The sequence below is a fragment of the Corvus kubaryi genome, unplaced genomic scaffold (genome assembly GCF_017639235.1).
Source record: "Corvus kubaryi isolate FWS band 111438036 unplaced genomic scaffold, C.kubaryi_AGA036_p1.0 37189, whole genome shotgun sequence".
NCBI lineage: Eukaryota > Metazoa > Chordata > Aves > Passeriformes > Corvidae > Corvus > Corvus kubaryi.
The window spans coordinates 716,692-743,441 of record NW_024581054.1 but is presented as its reverse complement, the minus strand read 5'-3'; the positions used below and the strand labels follow the sequence as shown (position 1 = coordinate 743,441).

Genomic DNA, 26,750 nt, shown 5'->3' with positions numbered 1-26,750 from the left:
AAAACATTCCAAACTGCAACAAATAAGTGGTGGAGATAGAGCTCAGGCAACACCTGAAAGTCCCCATAATTCTGGCCACTTTCTGCAGAGCTGGGAGTAAAAAAAAAAGAAATTTGGAAGACGATAGAAAAAAACTGATGCAGTCAGTTGGCTGTTCTGGGAGTTCCAGGAACTAAGAGTGTAATCACAGAATCATGGAATTGCTAAAGTTGGAGAAGCCCTCTAAGATCATTGAGTCCAACCATCAACCCAGGACCTGATGATAGGTTGTTCACCATTAACCATGTCCCCAAATGCCACATCCGCATGTTTTTTGAACATTTCCAGGGATGGTGACTCCACCGCTGGCCTGGGCAGCCCCTTCCAGTGCCTGACCACCCTTTCCACAAAGAGAATTTCCGAACATCCAACCTAAAGCTCCCCTGGCACAACTTGAGGCCATTTCCCCAGGTCCTGTCCCTTGTCACCCCACTCCTGTTAGGGCTTTGGAGAGAGCCAAGTACCAAGGCAGAGAAGCCCAGGCTGTGCCTGCACATGCCCAGCTACAAAATGTCATCTTTGCTCTTTTCTGCCCCCAATTAAGATGCATGTGTTAAAAGGCATGGGAGGTGTCATTAAGGACAAAGGCTGCCAGGAATCAAATCCATTTCCCTGTGACCTCCATGCTTATATAGAAACATGGGAGGGCCACACGGATGGAGAACACCAATGTGCCTCAGCTCGGTTCTGACATCAAGCTCAGATCCTTTAATCTGTAAATGATGTCTGGAATTTTGTGGGTTTGGATTAACACAGACACCCAGAGAACAATGTTCCTGATCCCAGCAGGAGAGGGCAACAGTCACCCACTGAGCACCTTCCTCAAATCTCAGCAGTGCTTTATGCCCCAAAGGCTCCAGTTCTTGCTGTAACCCAAATTATTTTTCCAGTTACAGTGAAAATCATCTTCCTGCTTGGAGTAAAATTCCAGAATCCAAAGCAGCCAAGTCCCCAGGCAGGGGGCTTGAAGGGACGGAATGGGACTTTTCGGATTCATTATAACCCAAAAATTACTGTAGAGTTGAAGCAGAGCTGACAATGCAGAGTGTGGGCTGACAGACTTTGCTTCTCTCCTCTCCACCAGCCTCATCCATGAAATTTAAACCCCTGAAAGGATCTGTATTCCAACAAAACAAGCCCATTTCCTCTGCTGTAATGATTTCTCTGCTTTCTGCTGCCCTGGCCAGCAGCCAACAGCATTTGCAACCCCACAGCAGCTCAGGCCTCTGCCCTTAATTACTGTAATGTGGGTTAAGGGTGGAACAGCATAGGGCAGAGTAAAAATCTCTGAGAACATTTCCACTGGTAATTTTTACAACCATTTTCTTCTCCAAAACCCTTTAAGCCCTGAGTACAGCTTGGTGGAAACTAAACAACAGATTAAAGAGGCATTGAGGGAACCAGAGAATTGTTAAGGTTGGAAAAAAACAACAAGATTATCAAGTCCAGCCTTGGAGAGAACCCAAAGAGAGGGACAGGCAATTTTGGAGAGGTGTCACAAGAGACAACACTGAACCAACAGATGCAGACAGAGTTGTAGTCAATGGTTCTATGTCCAGTGAGGGGTGGTGTACCTCAGGGTCCTGCCTTGGACCAGTGCTCTTTGATACCTTATCAAGGACACGGTGAGGTTGAGCACACTCTTAGCCTGTTGGCACGTGACAGGAAGCTGAGCAGGACAAGTGATGCACCCAAAGGATGGGGCCATCCTGGAGGACCTGGACAAGCTCAAGAAGTGGGTCCATGGGAATCTCATGAGGTCCTGCACATGAGTTGGGAAAACCCCCAGTCTCAATCCATTCTGGGAATGAAGGGCTTGATAGCAGGACTTGGAGTGGAAGAAGGACAAGTGAGGGACAAGCTCATTTCTGGACTGATACTGAAGTTGCCCCAACCCATGTTCAGGACCTTGTATTTGGCTGCCTTGATCCTCCTGAGGTTCCCATGGGCCCACTTCTGGAATTTGTCCAGGCCCCCTGAATTGCATCCTGTCTCCCAGGTGTGTCACCTGCACTGCTCAGCTCGGGGTTATCTGCCAGCATGCTGAGGGTGCCCTTGGCTCCGCTGTCTTTGTCATTGACGGAGACATTAAAAAGCACTGGTCCCGCTATGGACCCTGAGGGACACCCCTTTGTCACTGAGCTCCATCTGAGCCCTTCACCACTATCCTGTATGTAGTACATCCAACCAGCTCCTTATCCCCTGAGCAGTCCGTCCATGAAATTTGAATTATTCCAATTTAGAGAGAAGGATGTTTTGGCTTTGTTGTGCCCCTTTGCTCCTCAGGGTCACAGCGCAGGTCCGTGTGGGGCCATGACCCCAATACCACACCCATGTCCCAGTTCCACTTCTCTCTGGGGTCGTGGAGCTCCAGCTGCTTCACCAAGCTCGGGGGGACCAGGAACTGGTCAGTTGGATGTACAGGGAGGAGGGCAGAAACCTTCTGCTCACCAGGTCTGCTCCTGGAGATTCTGTGGCCTCTGAGACACCCCTGCCCTGCAGGTCCAGCCCTGCCAGCTCAAGACTTGGGAGAGGCCAGGCCCAACACCAGAGGAACACACCCGTGTTCCACCTGCCCCGTCCTGCTTGTGGCCATCCTGGGGCTGGAAGGCGGGTCTGGTTGTCCCAATCCCAGGCTCATTCCCTGCTGTGCAGAGCCAGTTCCCACCCCGAGGTGAGAGACCTCTATATCTTTATTCCAGTTTGTGCACAGCAGGACCTGAGTGGTTCCCACAGACTTTGGCTCCCCCATTCATTGGAGCTTTACGTTATTTTTACATTTTAGCAAACAAAGGCCTCAACATTCACTGGCTACATGTTACAGAGTTCTCTAATTAATATTCTATCTTCTATTGGTTAAATGATTGTCTCCCTTCTCACACTAATTAGTCCACAGGCTCAGTCTTGTCCATCTTTGGAGTTGGTGGGATTCTGGAGCTGGTGGCCGTCAGTCAGTTGTCATGTTCCCCCCTGCCAAAATCACCTTTCATAGACTGAAGACCTCGGACTGGCCCCGTTTGTTCCTCCTTAGGCCCAGCCTCAACGGCCCTGAGAGCTGTGCAGCCCTCAGAGGGACCTGAACAGGTTGGGGAGATGGGCAGGGAAGAACCTTCTGAAGTTCAACAAGGGAAATGCAGGTCCTGCACCTGTGGAGGAACAACCCCAGGCACCAGCAGAGGCTGGGGGTGACCTGCGGGAGCAGCTCTGCGGGGAAGGACCTGGGGGTCCTGGAGACAATGAGCTGTCCCTGTGCCAGCAGAGGGTGTCAGGAAGAGCACTGCCAGAAGATGAGGGAGTGCTCCTGCCCCTCTGGTCAGGGAGGAAGGGCAGGAGGCACATCTGGAGTGCACATCTGCAGTGCTGTGTCCACTTCTGGACTCCTCAGCACAGTAGGGACAGGGAGCTCCTGGAGCGGGGCCAGTGGAGGCTGAGGAGATGAGGAAGGGCCTGGAGCATCTCCCTGCCCAGGAAAGGCTGAGGGAGCTGGGGCTGTTCAGCCTCAGGAGGAGACACAGCTGAGAAGGGCCCTCATCCCTGTCTGCCCCTGTCTGCAGGGAGGGCTTAGAGCAGGGACCAGGCTCTGCTCCAGGAGGCCTGGCGATGGGACAAGAGGAACAGGCAGGAACTGATGACCAGGAAATTCCAGCTGAACATAAGGCAGAACTTCTTTGCTGTACAGTGACCGAGCCCTGAACAGGTGGTCCAGAGAGGGTAATATCCTCAGTGGGGATATTTCAGACCCATCCAGACACAATCCTGTACCATGTGCTCTGGGATGGCCCTGCTAGAGCAGGGAGGTAGGACCAGACGAGCCACTGGGGTCCCTTCCAATCTCACCCATCCTGGGATTCTGTGACCGGAGGTGTCCAGGTCCACCAGCCCCATCTGGATCACCAAACACTGTTGTCCCGACCAGGGGCTCAGTCCCTGGTGTGGAGCAACAATTCACACACCGAGGCGATGGATTTCTAGGTCTTTATTTCTTTTTCCGTGGTGTCATGTGGTATTCCTTGTTCCGTGGTGTCATGTGGCTGCCCCCATGTCTCAGTTCCACTGTTCTCTGTTTGTGGAGCTCCAGCTGCTTCACCAAGCTCAGAATCAGGAGCTGTTCAGGATTCAGGGAGGAGGGCAGAGAACTTCTGCTCACCAGGTCCGCTCCTGGAGGTTCTGTAGTCTCCCAGACACCCCAGCCCTGCAGACCCAGCCCTGCCAGCCCAAGACCTGGGAGAGGCCAGGCTGGACAACACAGGAACCCACCCACATCCCTACCTGCCCCATCCTGCCTGAGGCTGTCACCCGGGACTGGAAGGCATGTCTGGTTCAGGGACAGCTCCAGGACCCCCAGCAGCACAGACAGTGCTTCTCGGGGACTGCTGCCAGGCAAGGGAGGAATGTGCTGCCACAGGAAAACGCATCCAGTGCTTGGAAATACTTACCAAGGAAATTGTCGTAGGACCATTTCCGTAACAAGTTGATCTGCAAGGCCTTCTTGCACTGCTCCCGGGCAACTTTGTATGGCTTCAGATTTAGCAGGACCTGTTTTGCTCGTGGGGTCCTGCAAAGCAGGGACAGATTCTGCCCTCACTCCCTGGCTGGAATCCTGCCTGGCCCAGCTCCCGCTGCTCCTGTGTCCACATTCCCTTTGGCCCCACCACCCCTTTCAGCATGGGTACATGGGACACCAGGATCAGGGGCTATCCCAGGGCATGCCCATGGCAGGGGATGTCCAAGGGACAATATCCAGCCCAGGGTTCAGGGCTCCACTTCCTTGATCCCATCTGTTCAACCCTCCCTGGCCCTGCTAGGTGCTGCCACACTCTTACCTTGGCTGTGGTCTCCCCCCACGAGGGGACGGTGTCTTCTCCTCCTTTCTCTCTGGGGACAGAGCAGCAGCCACTCCTGCTACAGCAGCCACTCTCTCCTTCCTTAGCCTTTCAAATCCTCCAGGATAGGAGGCAGCAGCCTTCCTCAGACTCCTCTGCTCTGCCAGGGGTGGAAGCTGTTCCATGAATTAAAGGGAAGGCAGCTCAGACATTTTGGCAACAACAAGGGTCCCATCCCGCAGCCCATGACCCAAGGGACAGTTTGGATTCCTGCTCTCTCCCCCAGAGTTCTTGGCAGTGACCCTCTGCTTCCTGAAGAAGCCTGGACACCGTAGAGGTTCAGTTCAGAGAAAGATTCCTTGCAACATGGTACAGAATGATGAAGTTGTTCCCATGACTGAATGGAGGACCCAAAAGACATCCCAGAACAAACACATCCAAAGGGATCCTTTCAACAGCCTCCCTGCAGTGATGCAGGACGCAATCCTACATCCATGTCACACACCTGGACACGTCTGCCCTGCCTGGTGGGAGCTGCCAGCCCAGCTTTGGGTGCTTCCATCCCCTCAGTGGCTCTGCCCTTCTTCCCAGAGTTCTCAATTGGAGGCAGCAAACTGCGAAGACACCACACAAGCATTTTGTCTGAGAAGAGTGGGAGCATCTTCTCCAGTGTGTTTTCCAGGCCTCTCCAAAACTCTGCTGCCTGCTTCCCATGCCGCAGGAACCAAGGCCTTGGGCACATGCCCATATCTGCTCTCCATAAGTACAAGCAGCATGGCCAAAGGCGACAGCTCCTTGCACCTGTCCAGAAGCACAGGATTACCCAAAGCCAGCTCCCAAACTCTCACCTCCCTCTCTGCACTCCACCATCAACCTTTTTCTTTTCTCTTCCCTTCACTTTCACGTCACATATCCGACTTGGAGAAAGACGCGGACGAAGAAGGAGGTGTTGGCTGGGAGGGTTCCCTGAAGAAGAAAAAGAGAAAGCTCCTCTCAGCTGCATCTCCAGAACATTTTGGACATGAGGGATCTCCCAGCCTTCCTGTCCCAGCCCAGTCCCCTTCCCTGAGGGCCATGTTGCTCCATGGTCCTGTCCCACTGCCTCCTTGGGTCCCCATTCAGAAAAAGAGGGGACCTGCTGGGACACTTTTCTGGCAGGAGACAGAATTCCCTTTGGCACAGAGGACGTCAGTTCCTAGGAGGGAACACACCTGGAGTTGTTCGGCGCTTGGTGTTGGTTTTGCTTGTGGTTCCACTGCCTAGTAGGGAAGCGCTTACAGGATGTGGCTGGGACTTCCCATCTGCCTGCACAAAGCTGCAAAGAAGGTGGTGACACCAGTTTGAGTAAGGGCAGCAGAGTCCATGGCAGCCTCTGGGAAGAAGTTGTTCCCAGGCATCCAGTTCTCCAAAGGAGACATAACACTGGAGCACAGGCAGAAGAGCCTCCCTCCACAGCACTCCTCTCAGCCAGGTCTGGGATCCCCCTTGTCAGAGACGCTTTCCAGGGAAAACAAACCCACAGTGACTGAGGACATCTCAGGCTCTGGGGCATGTTGGTTCTCACTCTTTCTCAAAGGAAAAGGAAGGAGCTGGTGGAGCTTCCATGGCCCCCAAGTGTGCCTCCAGGGTCATTCCCACAGAGGTGGGAAGATAAAGAAGGCCCTCTTCCCAGGGAATCCACCTGAAACACTCCCCAAAGAAGCCAGAATGGCCATGGACCTTACACAATTTCAATTCCACCTCCAAAATTAAATACATCCAAGGATTCCTCCCACACGGGAGAAGCCTGGACAAAAAGGTGTTGCTGGTTATCACCCCCCATGTACAGAAACAATTGCACTCACTGCGGCAACACAAGGACACCTCCAGGAGGAATCTGGGAAATGTCCTCTTCTGTGTGGTCTATGAATAATGGCTTCAGATTTGGGGACTGCAACAGGGACAGAGACATAACAGGATCCACAGGGAATTTACCTGCTGTTCACAAGGCACAAAACCCCTCTGCCACTGCCAGCCCCAGCTGCCCCTCCTCAACCCCCAGCCCCAGCCGTTTCTCTGCCACCCCGTGCCCCTACATCATCCCAAATCCATGAGCACCTCCACCGCCTTGGCTTTCTGGCATAACAAGGCCACACCAGCAGCATCTCCACAGGAGGCAAAGCCCAGGGCTAATTCCCTGGGAGCAGGAGGGCAGGCTCAGCTACCAGGACTGTGGAAAGCTACCCAAGGCCACGGCTGTGTCCCCAGGAGTTTGAGGGCACATGAAATACATGCAAGACTCACCTGGAGCAAACCCTCTGCCAGGTGCTCCGACTGAGCCACCTCTCGGATCAAGCCTTCAAAGAACCTCATGGCTACGTGGCTTCCCCGGCAGACCAGGACGCCAATGTCCTTGAACACAAAGTCGAAGTTCTGGCCACTGGCCAAGGCCCACACACAGATCTTTAAAGTGGCCTCAATGCACATCATGATGGTGGCCTTGGGCTTGTGCAGGCGCAAGGACACCTCAGCGCAGACCAACTCATTGGTTTTGGAGAGCCCTGTGGAGAAACCACCCGACGCAAAGTCACTCACTCAGCCCTTCTGTGTGGCCCCTCCAAAGTTCACCAACCCCCTCCCACCACAGTGACTCTTCACCCAGCAGCAAATGTCCTGCTTTTGTGCCATGAGCCCCTGTCCCTGCACCGCCAACTCAACCACCATGCTCCAGCCCCACAGAACCTCCCAGGTGGCTGCAGGAGCCAGCAGGAATTCTGGTTCCTGCCTTCCCAAGGTGGTGGGGATCATCAGCCTCACTGGTGCCAGGAGATTCTCAGGAACACCTCCAGGAGCTCTCCGGCAGCAGCCAGTACACCCCGGCACCCAGAGAGCCCTGGAGAGGCTGCTGAAGGGACCCGTTAATGTCCAGGGGGAGCACGGGGCTGAAGGGCTCATCTTACCAGGCACGGGGCTGTTCCCACAGAGGAGCTTCTTCCCCACCAGCAACGGCTTGTTCAGATCAAACTCCAGACTGTCCACCATGAAGCCTTCCCCTTCTCCATGCCAGATGGGTCTTTTCATAATGTGTATGGTACCCAGGCCCATCAGCCCAACTCTCTGGAAACAAAAGCAGGCAGTTACAGGGCAGACAGGAGGGAAAGCTAAGGGTGATCTGTGGCCTTTCCAGCCCTGCAGCTCCAAGGCCTGAGATGGAGGCTGGTTCTCAGGAGAGCCAGGAAAGCTTTGGAGAAGAGCCTTTCACTCCAGATGGTTCCTCACTCCCTCATCTCCAGGAGCTGCAGGGTGCAAGACATGTGGGAGAAACTCCTGGAGCCTGGGAAAGCCCAAGGAGTGCAGGAGCACTGCCTGGGCATCCCTCCTTTCCAGCCATCCTGGGGAAGACTCCAAAGAGGAAACCCAATGTTCTCCGACTCAAGCACCACTTGACTTCTTGCCTGTGCTCACAGTGGGTCTCTGACCAAAATTCAGGGTCTGCCTGGGACACTTCTGCCCTCTAGGCTGGGTGAGGGCCAGGCGGGATGGGGAAGGATCGGGAAACCCCCATGGTCTGAGGGAGGACCACAAGGAAACCAGCCCCACCTTCTTCAGCAGCAGGTCTTGGCGATAGCATTCAGACACACAATCCCAAACTTTAGTGATTTCTGTCGGAAGACGAGAAAGGGCCATGTTGAAGTTATGAAGTTCATCATCCCCCCCTCACCTTCCTAATGGCAGATCCCCTTCTCCAAAGGGACCTTCTCCCTGGGCAAAGCCACTAACACATTCCCACCCCAGGGAGAGGAGGATGCTGGGACCTCAGGGGATCTCAAGGCCTTACCATCTTTGTGGAAGTACACAAGGTCCGGAGACAGCGCGAGGAGGAAGCTAGGGTAAACCTCTGTCGTGGCTGCGGCTCCTCCTGCCCGACTTCTTCCTCTCCTCCTGTCCATCCCACCACGGCCCCAGGACGGGGGGACCTGTTGGTACAGTGGGGCACCACAGCTGGGCTGGTCTCTGGCTCTCAGGGAAGTGGGTGTTACGGTTCCATGGAAGCAGAACGCCCCATTGTGACCTCACATGCATCACCGAGGGGTGCAGAGCCACACACAGACACGACCCTGCCCCCAGGCTTCACCCTACAGTGCTAGGAGGCTGTACTTACCATTTTGAGGGGCTGGCCCACCCAGCCACTGCCCTTCCCGACAAGTCTCCCACAACCGCTGGTGAAGCACATGGGAAAATCAGATGGAAATCAATTCAGAATGATTTACACGGACACTGGGAATTGCTGTGTTACAAGTTAGAAATTTGGCAGAAAACAAACCTAGTGTCCCAGCTGGTCCTGAGGGATCAGAGGGGCTGCAGGCAGCAGGGCTGAATTCCTGATAGGAGCCAGTTCCACCTGGCAGGTGTGGTCACATCCAGTGGGAACTTTCACAAACACAGATTCACCAACAGTGCAGTTTACTGGAGCAGCGGGTTACAGACTCTTGTTAGACTGAGAGTGATAAATGCACTGACCTGCAAAAGCTGCACAAGACAAATGTTCCCAGGAATTCTTTGATGCAGCTGGAGACACAAATCTTTGATAAGGGGTGTCCCCGCTTTGGGGAGGAGGGAGGAGCAGCCAATTTATCTGTAAATGAGGGATATCAAGAGTCATAACGAGAGAGATTACAAAGGCTCTGGGTCTTGGCAAGGGCAGAACAGAACGTGACACCTGAGCATCACTCCCTCTTCCACCTGGCAGATTCCAAGGATAGGCCTCTGCCTGATAACCCATCACCCCCTCAGCAGGCGATCACACCCAGGTACTCCCATCACCACATATCCCATGGAAATCCCTTAGGTTGTGGCCCTCATTCCTACACAGGCACGGAGCTGCAGCACAGGAGACCTCTAAGGCACTGGTGTTTGCAGGGTCAGGAGATGACTGGCTTCAGTCATCAGTAAGTTTCCATCATGGCCAGAATCAAAGTTATCTGAAACATCTGGAAATTGTTTTCAAAACTCCAGCACCAATGGTGCCGTTCCACTCAGGCTCTGACTCGTGTAGGGACTGTTCCAAGGCTGTCAGGGAATGCCTGATTATCCCTTTGTTCCCCACCTTGGACAGCCAGCTGCTGTTCCTGTTGCACTCAGGAGTTCCTGGTACGGTCAGGGGATACTTCACCTTATCAGGTGCTTATCAGGAGCTCCAATAGAGCAGGGGGAGGAGGATGTACCACAATAGGTTATTGCAAAAACAGCCACAGGGCTGATGTTGGATGCACAAATAGTCCATGAAGTGTAGTTCTGGTGGGGTTCACCCAGAGCAGGGTTCACTGAATGTGACACACAGGGTAACTGATCCCAGTTAACTGGCTAAGTGATTACCAGTTATGGGGATCCCAGTTACCCTGTACCAGATCCATTCCTATGCTGGGCATAAAGAAAACAAACCTGCAGCACAGTCCCAGAGAGCTCCAACAATGTCATCGCCATCATAGATTCATTTCCTGTGTCAAAAAACTCGACGTGGCTTTACCCAGGAATTTACCCAGGGGTATCCCTTCTGGGAAGGGGAAAGGGGACTACCCAAGGACATCCCTTCTGGGCAGGATGAAGGGGACAACCCCATCAAATTGTCCCTCCAAATTCCAGGTTGAACTCTCATCCCCTAGGTAGGTACAAAATTGGGGTACATTTCATACCTTATCAACCATGACCATGCTAAGTGCTGTGGGTGGGATTGTGGTCAAACCTCCTGTTCTCTGTGGTCCCAGTGTATGGAATATTCCTTGGTAGGGGTTGTTGGGTATCAAGCAGAAAAACGAGACCATGCCCTGCTCCACGTTCCTCTCAATGCCACAGCAACACAAACTGCAGGACTGCACTCGCATTCTGTATCTGCACCACAGGCCCTGTCACATTTGAAGCTTTGCATTTTCTTCCCTGTTTCATGCTTCCAGCACTGGGGAGGCCCTACCTCGAGTACTGTGGTTGTTTTGGGCCCCTCGCTACAAGACAAACCTCGAGGCAATGGAAGGTTGTGGAAAATTGCCCATCCTGTTGTGTGGGCACAGAGCTGCTGTGAGGTGGGGGAGAACTGATGGAGCTGTTCCGAGCCATCTCTGAGGTGGGATAACCCAGGCTCTTGAGGCACCCTTGGAATGGATGAGAGTGAAAGGACATTGAATGATTGGTGTTTATATACATATATACATACATATTTATATATATGTGACATTTATTTTAACACTTTGGTTGCAATGGAACTCACCTATGTGGCCATTTTGGTTATTTCCTTTAGAGATATACCAATATAAAAGTATAAAAATAACACTTTAGAAAATACATAAGGAAAAGAAAGAAAAAAAAGAAAGATTAAGAGTAGAGAGTGGAGAGGAAAGGTCTCACCACCCATGAGTGCAGTGACAAGACTTGGTTGTTGCAATTTCGGTGTCCATGGTCAAAGTGATGGTCACAGTCTGGATCCATCAGGGGTGGGGTCCAAAAACACAAAGTTCAGTAGGTTAATACAGGCTCAGGCTCGGTGGGAACACCCAGGTACCTTCCCTGGGGTCAGGAGTTTTACACTGTCTGATGTAACACTGGGGTCATGCCCAGTCCTCTGGTGGAAGGCCCAGAAATGAGTCTGTGCGCCCTTCAGGGTCTCTGATGGTTTGTGCCCCTTCTAAGACATGACTCTGCCTCTCCCTGAGTGTGGCTGAGCCAGTTCTGCCCCATCAGAAGGGATGAAACCCTTCAGCCCTCCAGGGGAGTGTTCCTGATACCTACCCCGGGGTCTGGGGTAGTCCAGGGCACAGCCAGAGGGCTGAGGATGCACTACACCCCACCCTGTAAAGCCCAGGCAAAGCTCACGCACTCTGGGGTGTGCAGAGGAGCCCAAAGGCACACCCAGGGCTCTGCGACACAGAAAATCCCATGGAGAGGCTCTGTGCACCCCAAAAGGCTCCTTGAGGGCTGTGGGGAGCCCAAACAGGCACAGCCAGGGGCCACAGGCACCCAAAGGCAGCGCTGGGGCCTGGGCATGGCACAAAAAAACCAAGAGGTGGGGTTACCCCAAAATGGACACCAGGGGTTGGGATACCCTCTAAGGGACAGCCAGGGTGCAGAGGGAGCACACCGAGGGGTCCAGGGCTCCCCAAAACACACAGGGAGAGCCCAGGAAGCACAGAAAGGCCCACAGAGGTGCACAGCCACACTGTTCCCACCTGACCTGCAGTTCTGATCCCGCTGCTTCCCTCTTGGCATCCTCAGACCCCCTCCACTCCCTGTTTTGCATGGCCTGATCCTTCCCACTCCCACTCAAGCATCCTCAGAGATCATCTGTTCCAGATGTATCTCCTTTCCTTTCCTGGATGCTCAGATCCCTCCTCTCTTCTGCCCCTATTCCATTTCCTTTTGCCCTTCCATCTCCCTTTATCTCATTTCTGATCCCTCTGCCCATCACATCCTGCCCCCAGAGCTTCTCTTTCCCATCCTCTCCCCCGTGCTCAGCTGTCCCGTTCACCTCTGCATAAAGCAAAGGGAACGCTGAGAGCATGGACAAAGGGGAATGACACTGTGTGGGCACGGATTGTGGGCACAGGGTGAAAGGGAACTTCTCCAAGTTTTATTTATAAAATGTATAGATTTGGACTGGACTGGACAGGGAATTAGGGCTGAGGGAAGATACTCTTCACCCCACCCCTCTTCCATTGTACTGAGTTTATATACAAATTCCAGCCTCCAGTGGATCTGGGATCACACACACACTTACAGGTGGGCAAGTGAAAAAAAAAACCTGTGGAATCATTCAGTTGGAATATATCCCAGAAATCATGGAGTCAGTCCATTCGGCAATTCTCTTTGCAGGCTCTGTCATCCCGTTGCCCCAGGAGCCCAAATCCTGCAGTCCAGGTAAGGCTGCACCAACATTCCCAGCTCAGAAGTTCTCGGAGCCAAGGCTCTGGCTCTCATCCTGCAGTGGTGAGGCTGTGGGGGCTGGGGTATCCCCAGGAGAGGCCACATTCAGGTACCCGATCTCCGAAGGCTGTGAGGGGGACAGGCAGAAGGAAGAGTCCTGGCTTTCAGCCTCTCCCTCAGGCTTTGCATTCTGCGGGGCCTTCAGGGCGCCGAGGAGCTCTGGGAGATCTCGGGGTGGGAAGCTGGAAATAAATTTCCATTTTCTGTCATTCCGTGGAGTCTGGGAGACCCTTACCCAACACCTCTGAGCAGCACATGGCGATGTTGATGCTTTTCTCTTGGATCAAGACTCCACATTCCTCCTCCAGCCAAGGAAGGGACACCCTCAGCCAGCCCAGAACCTGCTCAGGCCATCCTTCACCCCAACGGCCGCTGGGGCTGTTACCAAACCCCCTGAGCTGCAGGGTCCCTTTGCCTTCCTTTCACATCTGGTTTGGCATGGATTGGAATGGAGGAGCACATCCCAGTGTGATGTGGGACACAGCTCTGGCAGCACTAGGGCTCCAAGTCTCACCACCTCTTGTATAAAGACTCTTCCAAAGCCCCTGAGCACCAAGACTCCTAAATCCCACAGTGTTCCCCAAAATATTCTGAAAATTTGACTTCTCCATCCCATCAATTGACTGGTTTTAATACCATTTTAATGCCATTTTAATACCATTTTCCCTAAAATTTGACCAAAAACAAACAAAAAAGACTTCTGGGAGGTGAACGCACAGTGTGGAGCAGCCAAAATGCTAAAGTGGCTGCTCCCTGGCTCCTCCTCCCCCCCACGGTACCTGGCACGAGGAGGTGGCAACACCTTACTCTGTGGTTGGCGTTCAGAGCCAGGAATGATCTTCGAGCCCTGGAAGGAGGAACAGAGACTTTGAAAGGAGGAGGTGCAGGTCAGACCCTGAATTCCAACAGTTCCTGGTCTTCCAAGATCTCCCCCAGCTTCACTGAGAGTCCTGTCCACCAACTGCAGCCCCACAGGGGTGCTAATCAGGGATTTGTCCTTTGGGTGTGAATTTAAACTAAAAAATCCAAACCAAGCCCCACCAAGGCCAGGTGAGCCCCAAACAGCCCTTTCCCCCTCAACAGCTCATTTCCAACCTACCTGGGTTCTATACAAATTAAAAGCCCCAATAAACTCCTAAATCTACCTGGTTGATTTGAAAACTCTTTGATTTCCTGGATTGTCTCCACTTCTCCTGCCAAAGTTCTTCATTAACATGGCCAGTACCTTCACTCAGCTCAGGAATTATCGCTCAGCTTGGCCTAAGGGGGGAACATTCCTCCTGGCACTTGGGGTTGGTTCTCCTTTCCTAGAGCCAACTTTACAACTGAGGCCTTTGAAAAGCTCTGAATGTGCCAAGTGAGATTCCTGTCCCTGTGGAAGGGGATCCCACGGGCAGCAGCTCAGGGATGGGCAAGGGCTGAGTGTATGGAGCCTTCAGCTCCTCACAAAGCCGCTCCTCACCATAGCTGTCAGTGAGCCCTTTCCATCCCAAGGGTTGGATCCAGCTCTTCCCAAGCCCCTCAGACATCAGGTTCTGTGATTCCTGCTGATCCCAGCCCTCCCGAGGTCTCACCTCTGTGTTGGGAGCAGGGCTGCTCCTGGGAAGGTGCTGGGAGGTGGCCACATGGCTGGAGAGCTGGAGCTTGTCATGCAGCCGAACATTCTCCTCCTCCAGGATCTTCCCTCTGGGCATGGCACAAGGCACAAGTTACTTTCCTTCCAGCCATGCTCTGTTTTCAAACAGGAATTTTCTTTTCCGACCTCAGAGCTGTTGCTCTCCACAGCCTCCAGCTCAATGGCAAGGTCTTGGATGGGAAAACGGGCTAATTACAGCCATGAAAGCCACTGCACCAATGGCTGGGGCACAATCCAAACATTCCTCTGGAATTCTTAAGAGGCACAAAACCAGGCAAAGGGAGAATCCTAGGGGATGGACATCAGCAGGGGCCTACCTGCTCTGCAGGGAAGGAATCCCAGACCGGAGGGTCAAAGGGGACTCCTCCTGGTCTGATATTCTTTGTAGGAGCCGTCGCCTCTCCTGGAGTAATTTCTCATTCTCAGCAGTGATCTGGGCAATCAGCACCTTCCCCTGAGGGTGGTGGAGAAGGAAAGAACAACCACCAGTTACTCTTGACTCTTCTCTGTCCTCTGCAAACCTCGGGGCTTTCCCAAGGGATCACCATCAAGGATGCCAGCTCCTAAAAGCTTGGAGTCACCACCCCTGCAAGTGCTCAAGAACTGTGTGGACGTGGCCCTTGGGGACATGCTTTACTGGTGGTGGATGGATGGTTGGACTTGATGAAGATCCTCATTTTAAAGGTCTTCTCCAGCCTCAACGACTATGCAATTCCATAGTCTGTTTGATGTAAAATACCCCAAAAAGAGGCTCTGGGGTCACTTCCCAGCAGGAATTGCTGAGGCAAAGGAACATGGAGTTCAGCCAGTGTCAGACTGGGATTTGAGGATGTGGCTTCCCCCCAAGGTCAGTCCTGAGCCAGGAATTTCCTTTTGGCTTTTTGTTACTATAGATTGGTGCCCCTGGTCCCTTCCTGCAAGGAGGGACTTTAGACAAGGGCCTGGAATGCAGGACAAGGGGGAATGGCTTCCCGCTGCCAGAGGGCAGGGTTAGATGGGATATTGGGAAGGAATTCTTCCCTGGCAGGGTGGGGAGGCCCCAGCACAGGGTGCCCAGAGCAGCTGTGGCTGCCCCTGGATCTCTGGAAGTGTCCAAGGCCAGGCTGGACGGGGCTTGGGGCAGCCTGGGACAGTGGAAGGTGTCCCTGCCCATGGCAGGGGCTGGGATGAGATGAGCTTTAAGGTGCCTTCCAACCCACACCATTCCCTGAATCCATGATTATTTTGGAAGCAGCGGTGCCCCTGCAGCCTCCCTTTGCAGGAGAAGCCCTCAATGTGTCCTCTCACCTTTTCCACTTGGAGCTTCGACTCACTGAGCTCATTTTCCAGCTGTTTGATCCTGCTGTCCCTCTGTTTCACCTCGTGGATGAAGGTCTCCTTGGCCCTGCGGATCTTGTCCTTGTGCCGGAGCTGCATCTCGTTGTATTTCCTGGGAAAGCAGGGACAACCATCAGGCTGTGAAAGGCTCTTTTGCTCGGGGTCACCATCCAGGCAGGAATGTCCTGGGTTTATTCAGGCTCCTCAAAGTCCAAACTCAGAGTCTCAGCCATTCCCCAGCTCCTCCTGCCTGCCCAGAATGAGCACATGGACTGTCTAGACTCTTTCAGTGATCAGTTTGGGGGTGTTTTTGTTGGAAATTTTAATTTTTAAGTGTCGATCAAATGGAAATTGGTAAGGACCCAAAGCATTTCCAAAAGTGACTCCCAGCTTTACAAATCCTTGTGCTCACCCCTCCCAGCTCTTTATAACAAATAAGGTTATAAGGGCACCAAAACTGGAAGTTCCAGGGAAAGGATAAGTTGGTTTTGTTGGTGGGGATGTGGATAGTTAAGGGAATGACTTTTGAATAGGAAGAAAATTTAGGAAAACCCTCTAAGATCATCAAGTCCAACCATTCTCCAGCACTGCCAGGGCCACGCACTAACCATGTCCCCACGTGCCACATCCACACATTGGTTGGAAAACTAAGAATTCTAAACAGCAATGGACAGGCCAAGAGGAGCAAGAAGAGCCACTTCAGTGGGAGCTTCTTTGAGCTGGGCCACTGGTGACAAATACTTTTCCCTCCTGACACTTCTGATTTTTTCTCTTCCCCTCTAGTCCATTTGGGCAAAGTTCTTGTTTATTTTTATCCAGTTGAGATAGAAGGGAAAATAACACCAAAATAGAAGAGAAATTTCTACCATATAAGGGACATTTGCCCATGTTTGCTCAAAATTCATGATAAAAAAAGCTACTCTGCTCCAAATTAACCAAAAGGGCTCTGAGGAGAAAGGAGCAGCTCCAGGGAGTGTCTCTGCTGACACCAGACCCCAACCAACACCCTCCTGTGCTGCCTTCAGCTGCCAAGGAGAGCAGGACAGCTGGGAGAGCTGGAGGTGTTCACCTGGAGAAGAGAAGGCTCCAGGGAGACCTCAGAGCCCCTTCCAGGGCCTAAAGGGGCTCCAGGAGAGCTGGAGAGGGACTTTGGACAAGGGCCTGGAATGACAGAACAAGGGGAAATGGCTTCCCACTGCCAGAGGGCAGGGAGAGATGGGATATTGGGAAGGAATTACTGGCTGTGAGGGTGGTGAGGCCCTGGCACAGGAGGCCCAGAGAAGCTGTGGCTGCTCCACCCCTGGAAATGTTCCAGGCACGGTTGGACAGGGCTTGGAACAACCTGGGATAGTGGAAGGTGTCCCTGTCCCTGGCAGGTGAGTGGAACAGCATGGGCTTTAAGGTCCCTTCCCCCCCAAACCAGTCTGGAGTTCCCTGACAGCAGACAGGGAGGGTGAGCTCACTGCACACAGGACTAGTGGATTTATTGCTAAAAGCCTGAACATTGGACAGGAAAATCCACACCACAGCCAAATCCAGCAGCAGGCCCAGAAGGGGCCATTCCTCGGCAGGTTTTTGGGCATTACCTGACATAGAGATCCTTCTGGTTCAGGAGCCGGACACCTTCCTCATACAGGGCTTTGTTCTCCTCCTTCAGGAGTGCCAGCTGCTCCGAGAGCTTCTGGTTCTCCTTCTGGCACTGCACATGCTGGAAAAGGGTTACTTTTAACTTGTGTGTGTGGCCCCAACTGGAGGGGCCCCTCTGCCTCCCATCTGCCTGATCTCCAAAGCTTCTTTCTCATCAATCCCAGTGGTTCTCACTACAGCCAATATCCAGCCAGCCAGCCAGCCAGCCCCCCAGACCACTCCCTCCTCCCCCTAACAAGGAGCAGCGGGATTTTGTTGCAGAGAGAGGCAATGAACCCTCCCAGACAACAGACTCTGCCAAAATTTCCAAGCAAAAACTCTGAGCTCTGCAAGAAAAAGGGAAGGAAGAAACCACCCAGCCTTCCTGTGCCCTCAGAGCTGCATCCCAAGAAACCAACTGGCAATGGGATGCTGCTTTTCCTCCAGCTCCTATTGAAATCAGTGGGATCTGCAAGGGCTCAGCCCTGATCAGATGTTCCCAATTCCAGCGGCCCCCAGGAGCAGATTCCAGCTCATGATGGTCCTGTTCCCCCTTGTATGACGAGGAACCCCCTCACTGTCACTCACCTCATCAGCATCCAGCTTCTTCTCATCCTCCAGGACGTGCAGGGTCTTGGCCTGGAGCTCCACATGCATCTTGGCCAGCGATGCCTCCGTCTCCCGGGAATGCCGGAGCTGCTGCCGCAGCTCCTCCACCTGCTGCTCCAGCAGCCTCCTGAAAACACAACGGGGTGACAGTGAGAGCTGGAGGGGGATGTGCGACCTGCCCCCAAGGTGTCTGTCTGTCACCCAAACATGCCCTGCTCTCCTCCTGCCCCAGCTGACATGGAGGGGACAAAGGAATCAGCACATCCCAGTTGTCCCCATGTCCCAGTGACACAGAAAGGGGGGATGATATACTGGGATCATTCCCAGCTGCACAGGGAAGGGGGCTGTTGGCATCACTGGGCTGACAGTGACACCACGGCCCTTCCCAGGCAGATGAAGCCTCCAAAAATCTTTTGTATCTCAGGAAGGGGGAATCCCTGGAGAACTCCAGGGACAAGGCAGGTCCAAAGGGAAGACAGGAGGTCAAAACAGTGGTTTGTGTCTCCCTGAACCCTCCCAGGGCAGCCAGGAGCTGCCAGAGGCTCCTGGGGCTGGCACAGCCCCTGTACAGCACAGAGACCTTTTCAGCTGCTCCTCGTGAAGTTCCTGCTGCACTCGAGCTTCATTTTCCCGAGCTTCCTTCAGGTCCTCCTCCAGAAGCTTCTTATCAGAAACACGGGCCTCTGCCAGCAGCAGCTGGTGCTGGGAATCCTTCAGCTTTTGCTGGAGTTTTGCGATCTTGGATTAAAATGGACATGGATTAAACGTTCTGAATGTACAGGCCAGCATCTGAATCAGACCCCTCTGATCCCCCAGTGTCTGACGCATGGGAAGGAAAGATTTCCTTGTTTTGACTCTAAGTCCATTAAAAGCAAAAACCTCTGGAATGGCTACCAGATTTTGGACCAAATACTATGTCACAAATTCTCGGCAATCCTTTTTTGACCCAATTTGATCCTGCACATTTCAAAAGATAATCCAATGATTTCTGAGGAGCATGGCAGAATCAGTGCCATGGAAAACACAAGGTTTTGGAATTTTCCAGCCAGTAAACAGTATGAAATCTCCTCAGTAAAAACAGAATCGGGGTTCCCTGTGCCTGCCAGCCCCACTATCAGTATTTCAGAGACATTGGGTTATCAGACGTGGCTTCCACTGCCTTGATTATGCTCCCACTAATTACAGGCTTTTTTCCTATAATATTAAGCCAAGGGATCACAAAAAGGAATTTGGGGAAGCAAGCCTGCTTGTTTTCTGCACTAGAGCTGCACAGAACTGTCAAACACACCCCAGCTTACACTCACCTTCTTTTGTGCTTCTCCTGCTCTGGATTTCTCCTGGGCCAGCCTCTCCTGGAGGCTGCTCTGGAGCTTGTCAGCCTGGGAGCACTTGGAGAGCTCCAGTTCCAGCTCCTTGACCTTCTGCTGGCTCCTCTCCCACTGTGCTGAGAGGGAGGAACATGTTTCTGTGGTGTCTGAGAGTTTGGCCCGGGCCTGCTTCAGCTCGGCTTTGACCTGAGATCCCAGAGAAGAAATCGGGTTTATACTTCAGCATAAATCAGCTGGAATGGCTCGGCTAGGAAAGGGGGACAGGATTCCAGAATGAGCAAAAGAGGAACCGTAGAGGAAGTAAAGCATGTTTTATTTGGAGGCAGTGAAATTCATCACAGAATCCCAGAGCGGTTTGGGTAAGAAGGATCAGCTGGTTCTACCCCCTGCCATGGGCAGGGACACCTTCCACTATCCCAGGTTGCTCCAAGCCCTGTCCAACCGTGCCTGGAACATTTCCAGGGGTGGAGCAGCCACAGCTTCTCTGGGCCTCCTGTGCCAGGGCCTCACCACCCTCACAGCCAGTAATTCCTTCCCAGTATCCCATCTCTCCCTGCCCTCTGGCAGTGGGAAGCCATTTCCCCTTGTTCTGTCATTCCAGGCCCTTGTCCAAAGTCCCTCTCCAGCTCTCCTGGAGCCCCTTTAGGCCCTGGAAGGGGCTTTGAGGTCTCCCTGGAGCCTTCTCTTCTCCAGGTGAACACCCCCAGCTCTCCCAGCCTGCCTCCAGAGGGGCTCCAGCCCTCGTGGCCATAATGCCCATGGAGCTGAAGCAGAGCACACTGGGCAGCCTGGCTCTGTCCCTACCTTGGTGCATTCCTGCTGGAGCAGCAGATTTTGCCTCTGGAGGTCAGCATTCTTCTCCCTCTCATACCTGAGCTCCCTCTCGGCGGAGCTGCACAAGTTCTGCACCCGCCGCAGATCTTGGCGCAGCTGCTGCAGCTTCTCCTCCTGCTGCTGGAACCTCTCCTCGGACAGACCCTGCAAGAATGGCAGAAGTGAAATTAACTTTAAGGCAGGATAAAGGTGATTAATGATAGCAGAAGCTAGTTGGATTTAAGGGCATTTGGGCAGGAAGATGGATAAAGCCCGGTGTTTCTCCGTCCCTACACCATGTCCTGCTCCCTTCCCTGTTCCTGCAGGGCTTTAAGAGTCATGTGGATATGGCACTTGGGGACACGGTTTATGGTGAATATGCAGTGCTGGGTTAATAGTTGATCTTAGAAGCCTTTTCCAAGTTCAGTGATTCAATGATTCTCTCCATCCCCTCAGAGAAGCCAATACAACTCCTGAGGCCGAAGGTGAAGAGGTGATAACCTGGATGAGGAAAAGTTTAAAAAAAAAAATCCCCTATTAGAACAAACCTGTCCAATCAAAGCAAAACTACTAGGCCACTTTGTACTCTTGTACCAGAGTCTCACTCAGGCATCCAAGCAGGAGTGATGCAGCCAGGCCAGCTCGCAGAGGGATCAGGAACAGGAGAAAGGTGAGTCCTGGCAGCGGGACAGGAACACAACAGGACAGAGCCTGGACGCTGGGAGGTGTCACCGATGGTCTGCAATGGCTCTTGGGAGATAATTGAGCTCCTTGGTTCACCCACCTTCCTGACACACAGGCCAAAATCTCTGCTTGGGTTATACCAAAGCCTTTCTTTCAAGCATCACTGTCAGCCATCTCCGGATCTGCATTCCCACTTTGCGCCTTCACCCTCTGCTCTTGGGACCAGATGGAATTCCCTGAAGACCAAATCTGCCTTCTCACATAATCCCCAGATAACTTCCCAAGCTGGGAAAAGTCTTGATCCAGCACTGTGGGATCTGGCAGTGTAAGTTGTCCTGGAGGTCCATTGGCTCCATTGGTTTTGTGGGGTTTTCCAAATTTGTTTCTATCAGGATCCCTTCCCACATCCACTGCACTCCTTGTGTCTTGCTGGATGGATTTGCTGCTTCTTGTATGCAACTGGACTCCTATCCTCTACTTCCCACTCCCACCCTGGTCTTACGGACAACCCTGACCTCTCTTCTCCCCCAAATCCTTGCACAGAAGCTGAGCTCCTCCTCAGTCTCCCCATCCTGAGTTCTTCCATAATTTCCTTCCCGTTAGGCAGGGACACCTGCACCTCCCTTTCTCTTTCAGCTCACAAGGTGAGAAAGATGAACAAATTCCATTTAAATCACTTATTTCTGCCATGTGCAATCAGTTCAGTTTATCCACGTTCCCACAAGCACAACATCCAAAAGCACAACACAAGGAAATTAGCACATCCCTGATTTCCAACCATCGCTCACACCACATGACTGGCTTCCAGCCCACTTTAATTAAGTTTTGCCACTCAATTAGTGACAAAAAGCAGGATGCAGATGACAAAGCTGCCCATACCTGTTTAAGGCTCCCCTCTAAACTGCCTGCCGAGTTCTGCCATGGGAAAAACCTGTTTTCCCTCTGCTCCAAGCCTGGGATCATCCTCCTCATGTCTCCGCTGGGGCCCTGCTCCCGGGCACTCCGGATGTCACATTTGAGCTGGGCAATTTCTTCCAGCAACATCCGTTTCTCTTCATTGCTCTCTTTGAGCTGCTTTTCCAGTTCCTCCTTCTTCTTGTTGCTCTCTAGTAATTCAGAGCTTGAAGGAAAAATAGTAAAGGAGAGAGATAATACACACATCCAGGGAAAACACCCTTAAAGGGGAAAAGCTTGGGAGATGAGAGTCCAGTGAAACATTCAAGTGCCTCGGGAGGCTCCAAAGGGGATTCAATCCTGGGTGCAGCAGTTCTGGGCAAGGGTCAGTCTCCCTGGGACACTTCCCACAAAACCACGTGCATCCAAAGGCTCAGCTCTCCCTGGGAGGAGGTAACGGGCTGGCTAAGGAACCCTCACAAAGGCATGGGAGCTGCTCTGGACTCAAAGCCACAGGAAAACACCGGAATAGGGGCTCAGGTGTCCCAGTCCCGCTGCCTGACTTAATCTTCACCCAAACTCCATCTCCATTTTCTCCATCCAAGCCCAAAGCTGTGGCTGCCCCATCCCTGGAAGTGTCCAAGGCCCAGTCGGATGGGCTTGGAGCAACCGGGGATAGAGGAAGGTGACCCTGCCCATGGCAGGGGATGGAAAAGGATGAGCTTTAAGATCCCCTCCTCCCCAGAACAGTATGGGATTCTGTGATTCTATGTCCTGGATGTCCAGGCACAGGCACAGGCTGTCCAGGCTGGAATCACCATCCGTGGAAGCACTCAAAAAGCCTGTGGCTGTGGCACTTGGGGACATGGGTTAGGGGTGAACATGGTAGTGTTGGGAAATCGCTGGACTCAATGATCTTGGAGGGCTTTTCCAGCCTGAATTCCATGATTCCTTAGCAGCTCCCTACCTGCCTTCTGCTGGTTGTACTTTATCCCAGTACCAGTAACCCAGGTCACTGTAACCATACTGGACTTAATCCAAGCTTTTATTTACTAAGGAGAGCCTGAGCCCAGATGCTCCAGCTCCAAATTTGTCCTGATCTACTCAAAAAGGGGAGTCAGACAAACACCTGCTGACACCTCCCCTCCAAGGACACCCAGATTCCAAGGACTCCCCAAATCTCCAGCGGGACTAGGACCACCAACTTCTGCCAGCAGTGAGCCCTGAGGAGCCCGAACCCACAACAGGAGAGTTTTGGGACCCTGTTAGTCCAACTCCTAGGGAAGAATCTTCCTTCCTAAGGACAGCTCCCATTTAGGCTGCTCACAATCTGGAAGAGCTGCAGAAAAAAATCTTTAATTCTGGCCGATCCTGATGGCACTGAGGGAATTCACCAAAATCAGAGATGCTGACCCGAGGACAACACAAAGATGCCAGACCCATTTTTGCCAGGAGCAGCCCCATGGGGATTTGAAAAAAAAAAAGACTCAAAAATTTAGTCAGCAAAGACAAGGAGCAGAAAATACCACAGGCTTTGTTAAGGTTTACCAGAGCAGTTCTTGTTCTTCCCTCAGGTTTTTGATCTGTTCTTCCAAAAACACTACTTTAGCCATCTGTTCCTCATAGGTCTTTGCATCTGCACAGGGATCTTCCTGTTTCTGCTCCACTTTGGGACTCTGTTCTCTGTCTTGCAGGATTTCAGAGGCCTATAAGGTCAGAAAACACCACGACTGGGATTTCCTTTGCTCTGACGGAAATCTTTTGAGCAGCACAGGGCAATCTGGGGACTCCAGCAAGACATGGCTTGTGATTCTGTGGCTAAATTATTGCAGTTCTTCCCCCTTGGAGACACGTGCGAGTCCTTTTTCCTGCATGGAAAGTAGCTGTGTCTAACTACTACCAAGCCATGGTTCTTTATTTGATTTCATCCCACTGTGGCCCATCTGCAGCTCCCAGGGATTTACAGCACGTGCCAAAGCTCTTTACAAAAGCAGCAGCTCTTGGCAAACCAGGAGGAGCACAAGGTGTGGATTCAGATGGCTGTCACAGAGGTGCTCCAACTCTACCCGAAACACCTCTCTAGGGACGGCTTCTCCACTCCCAGCGTCACCTAACCCTGTAACACCAGGTAACAGCACACCCTGAACCTGAGATTTGAGGAGAAGATGCCAAGAAAAAAAAGGGGCAGGAAAGGAGGAATGCATCAGGACAGAATCACAACTGGAGTCCACCCAGTGTCAGATCTGCTGCTCAGCAGTGACGGACCCAAATCTTTCAGACACAAACACTATTACCCTCACTAAACACCAACAGCAACTTTGATTCCTAAAGCTTTTTAATCAACAGCTCTTCCTGAGCTTTCAGTCCCAGGTATTTCCTGGTATTTCAATTCCAAGGCATCTTATCTACACCAGGACAAATTTGCTCATATTTGAGCAACACACCCCAGCAGCTCCTGCCTGCATCAGACACCACAACAACTGGGAATTCTTTCCATGTCTCACCTCTGGATCTAACAAAGCACTGTCTTTGTGTAGCTTCTCATGGGATACATCCACAAGATCCCTGCTGGCTGATGTTCTCTGGAGACTCGGGAAGGTGTTTCTGTGGCTTGAGAGCTCAGAGTGGGAGTCAGGCAACCCCTGGAGAGGAAACAACAGAGTCAGTGGATGAAACACAGCCCGAATGACAAGCTCAGAAAAAGATTTCTCCTCTCAACTGTCCAAAAATCTCTTAAAAACAAGAAGAGATTTCCAGGTGACAGAACCCAACGATTTCATGCCAAGCTTGTTTCCAGCACTGTTGGAAAATGATTCATTGCAGCTGCTCCATCCAAAGGGAATGAGCCCATGTGGGAAGCCAGGAATCCACCAAACACATGCAGAAGTCTCTATGCTAAAGGCTGTTCCAGTCTAACACAGAGCTCTGTATTCCATCTCCTCCTGAGCCTTTTGATGGGAAAACAGCCCCTCCTTCAGGGAGACTGAATTCCAATCAGACTTTCAGGGGTGGATGATTTGGATTCAAAGGTCCCTGGATCATGAGTAGGTTGAACTACTGGGAGGCAAGGGTTAAAAAAGGACTCTTCCCATTCTTCCCAACATCCCCCAGATCAGACAATTCCTTTCCATGTGTGTACTGATAGACTGACCCAGCCTTTTCCTCCCAGCCAGGCTGTTTTCATCCCAAGCTTTGATCCTGAGTTTCAGTGTGGATTTGTTGCAGCCCGACCAACCCCTGGCCTCTAGATGCCACTGTTCCTCCAGCAGCGCCTGTCTGTGCCAACAGCTCAGGACTTCCATGGATTTTTACTTGGATTCAAGGAAGTGACAGGACTCACAAACTGATCTAAGGCCTCTCAGAGTGCTAAAAAACGGGTTTTGTCATGGCTGTGACCCCCCATTGCCAGTCTCCCATTGCCAGGTCCCTTTGTCCAGGCCACGGATCTGCCAATCTCCTAAATTTTTACCCTCATTTTCAGCCCTTGTCCTGACAGCCCTTGGACAATTTTGCTGGCACCACTCACTGTCTCTCCTCTGTGGCCCAGCTGGAATACAAGAGTTCCATCAAAATTCCCAGCAGGAAAATCCCCAGGAGCTGATTTAGGACCTAAATTGGTTCAAGCCAAGTGTGCTGAGGTCCTTGGGGAAATCCCAGCAGGATGTTCATTTGGCTCTGGGTGTTCAATTCCTGCAATTAATACCTGAGCCTGAAAACTCCCTCTTTGCCCTCCAGAGAATCAGGGTTTGGCTACAAAGTTGGAATTACTGATTTGGTATTAGATTCACTGAAAGGAAAAATAAATTCTGGAGTTAGAGATGGTGCCATGAGAGCAGCTGGATTGAAAACCCTTTGCCAAAGGTTTGAAAGTGGCTGGGCTAGAGAAATGCATCAAGAGATGCCAAACAATGAGCTTAGGGGGCACCTGGAGATGTTTCAAGGAGCACCCAAAGGCAGCTGGCTCCTGCAGGGAGTCCCACCACAGGGGCTGAACATACCTGGCTGCCCAGAACCACCTTCTCGGCCTTCAGACCTTCCCGCAGCAACTCCAGCTCAGATGCCAGTTGCTTTCTCCGTTCCCTCCTCTCTCCCAGCTGACTTCCCAATTTGTCTATGGTTTCCTGACAGCTTTCCAACATCTGGAACAAGAAATGTTAAGAGTCACTGCCACAACATTGTTTTTTCTACGCAGAGAGAAGCAGATTGCAGGAAATCTAGGAAAAAAGAGGAGAAAAAAGGTTCTCAAATGTTGCCAGTGGAATTCCTACATGGCTTATCCAGGGCTGGCAGAACCTCCACTGACCCAAAACACCTTGGGAAGCTCCTCCCCCATCTCTGCCTGGCTGACACACCAGGCAGATCCAGTTGTTGGGCTGGCAAGGAACAAATGGACAGGAAAGTTAACCCAGAATCTGATGGGAATCAGCTTTAAATGTATCTACACATCCCTTGGTTTCACTAAGCCCTAAATGAGAACTGAACACCTTCACACGGGTAAAAACTTCACTCTTGTGGGGAGATAACAAACTCCTCAGCTGACAGAGCTGAAGGCAAGACAAATTCCTACGGGGAGAGTCTTCATGGAGATCATGTCGTCTGCTTTCCTCCAAAAATCCACCCATCTGCATGAGCTGAGGGGCTACAAATCCTCAGCAGATGGTGACAAAGAGCATCCCCAGGAGAGGGTCACTTCAGATGCTCGTTTAAAACATTCACTTCATTTAAGATGCTCATTTAAAACATTTCTAAACAGAACAGTTCATTTCCCAAGGAAAACCTCTCACCTCCTGCATCTCCTGAGCTCCAGACGCCACCTGCTCGTTCCCGTTCATCTCACTTTTGTTCTTCTGCACCTCAAGCAACTCTGTCTCCAAACTGGTGATCTAAACATGGACAAATTCCAAGTTAAAACCAAACCAGGACTCACAACTAAATGCACAACTACTCCTAGAGTGCTCCTTGTGCTGCTGTTATGGGATAAGCCCCATGTTGGAAGGAAGGAAAGAACAGGAGGGGGTGTGCATGGCCAGC

General features: G+C 52.1%; 2 protein-coding genes across 8 annotated transcripts in view; both read right to left on the bottom strand.

Annotated features, from left to right (window-relative positions):
* Window positions 1–4,000: 4,000 nt before the first annotated feature.
* Window positions 4,001–12,332, bottom strand: LOC121661742. Of its 2 annotated transcripts, XM_042022234.1 has the most exons (13): window positions 9,166–12,332; window positions 9,004–9,061; window positions 8,680–8,818; window positions 8,442–8,503; window positions 7,802–7,958; window positions 7,146–7,402; window positions 6,707–6,792; window positions 6,074–6,177; window positions 5,711–5,828; window positions 5,368–5,476; window positions 4,863–5,038; window positions 4,476–4,594; window positions 4,001–4,144 (listed from the first exon to the last, which is right to left on the bottom strand). In XM_042022234.1, the coding sequence occupies exons 2-13, from the start codon at window positions 9,004–9,006 to the stop codon at window positions 4,008–4,010; spliced, it is 1,467 nt and encodes a 488-aa protein (XP_041878168.1). In that variant the 5' UTR covers window positions 9,007–9,061; window positions 9,166–12,332; the 3' UTR covers window positions 4,001–4,007. The 2 variants fall into 2 exon arrangements, with proteins under 2 accessions (XP_041878168.1, XP_041878167.1); XM_042022233.1 differs by having other exon boundaries at window positions 9,004–12,332.
* Window positions 12,333–12,437: 105 nt separating this feature from the next.
* The window catches only part of CCDC30 (coiled-coil domain containing 30), a 35,756-nt gene continuing 21,443 nt past the window's right edge, over window positions 12,438–26,750 (bottom strand). For all 6 annotated transcript variants that reach the window (XM_042022228.1, XM_042022226.1, XM_042022229.1 and 3 more), the window contains 15 exons: window positions 26,504–26,602; window positions 25,718–25,858; window positions 24,224–24,361; window positions 23,268–23,425; window positions 21,705–21,945; window positions 20,133–20,306; window positions 19,305–19,514; window positions 18,581–18,738; window positions 17,980–18,127; window positions 17,352–17,473; window positions 15,736–15,877; window positions 14,766–14,902; window positions 14,387–14,498; window positions 13,592–13,659; window positions 12,438–12,994 (listed from right to left, as the gene is read on the bottom strand). In XM_042022228.1, coding sequence (XP_041878162.1) covers window positions 12,772–12,994; window positions 13,592–13,659; window positions 14,387–14,498; window positions 14,766–14,902; window positions 15,736–15,877; window positions 17,352–17,473; window positions 17,980–18,127; window positions 18,581–18,738; window positions 19,305–19,514; window positions 20,133–20,306; window positions 21,705–21,945; window positions 23,268–23,425; window positions 24,224–24,361; window positions 25,718–25,858; window positions 26,504–26,602 — 2,271 coding nt within the window. In that variant the 3' untranslated portion in view covers window positions 12,438–12,771. The remainder of the gene's footprint in view (window positions 12,995–13,591; window positions 13,660–14,386; window positions 14,499–14,765; window positions 14,903–15,735; window positions 15,878–17,351; window positions 17,474–17,979; window positions 18,128–18,580; window positions 18,739–19,304; window positions 19,515–20,132; window positions 20,307–21,704; window positions 21,946–23,267; window positions 23,426–24,223; window positions 24,362–25,717; window positions 25,859–26,503; window positions 26,603–26,750) is intronic.

Excerpts from the sequence above, each read along its gene's own strand:
- LOC121661742 (XM_042022233.1), bottom strand. The coding sequence starts at position 9,075 with ATGTGCTTCACCAGCGGTTGTGGGAGACTTGTCGGGAAGGGCAGTGGC. Across the intron at positions 6,793-7,145 it reads TGGCAGAGGGTTTGCTCCAG|TCCCCAAATCTGAAGCCATT; the intron begins GTGAGTCTTGCA and ends TCCCTGTTGCAG. Across the intron at positions 4,145-4,475 it reads GTCCTACGACAATTTCCTTG|CTCCTGATTCTGAGCTTGGT; the intron begins GTAAGTATTTCC and ends AATCCTGAACAG.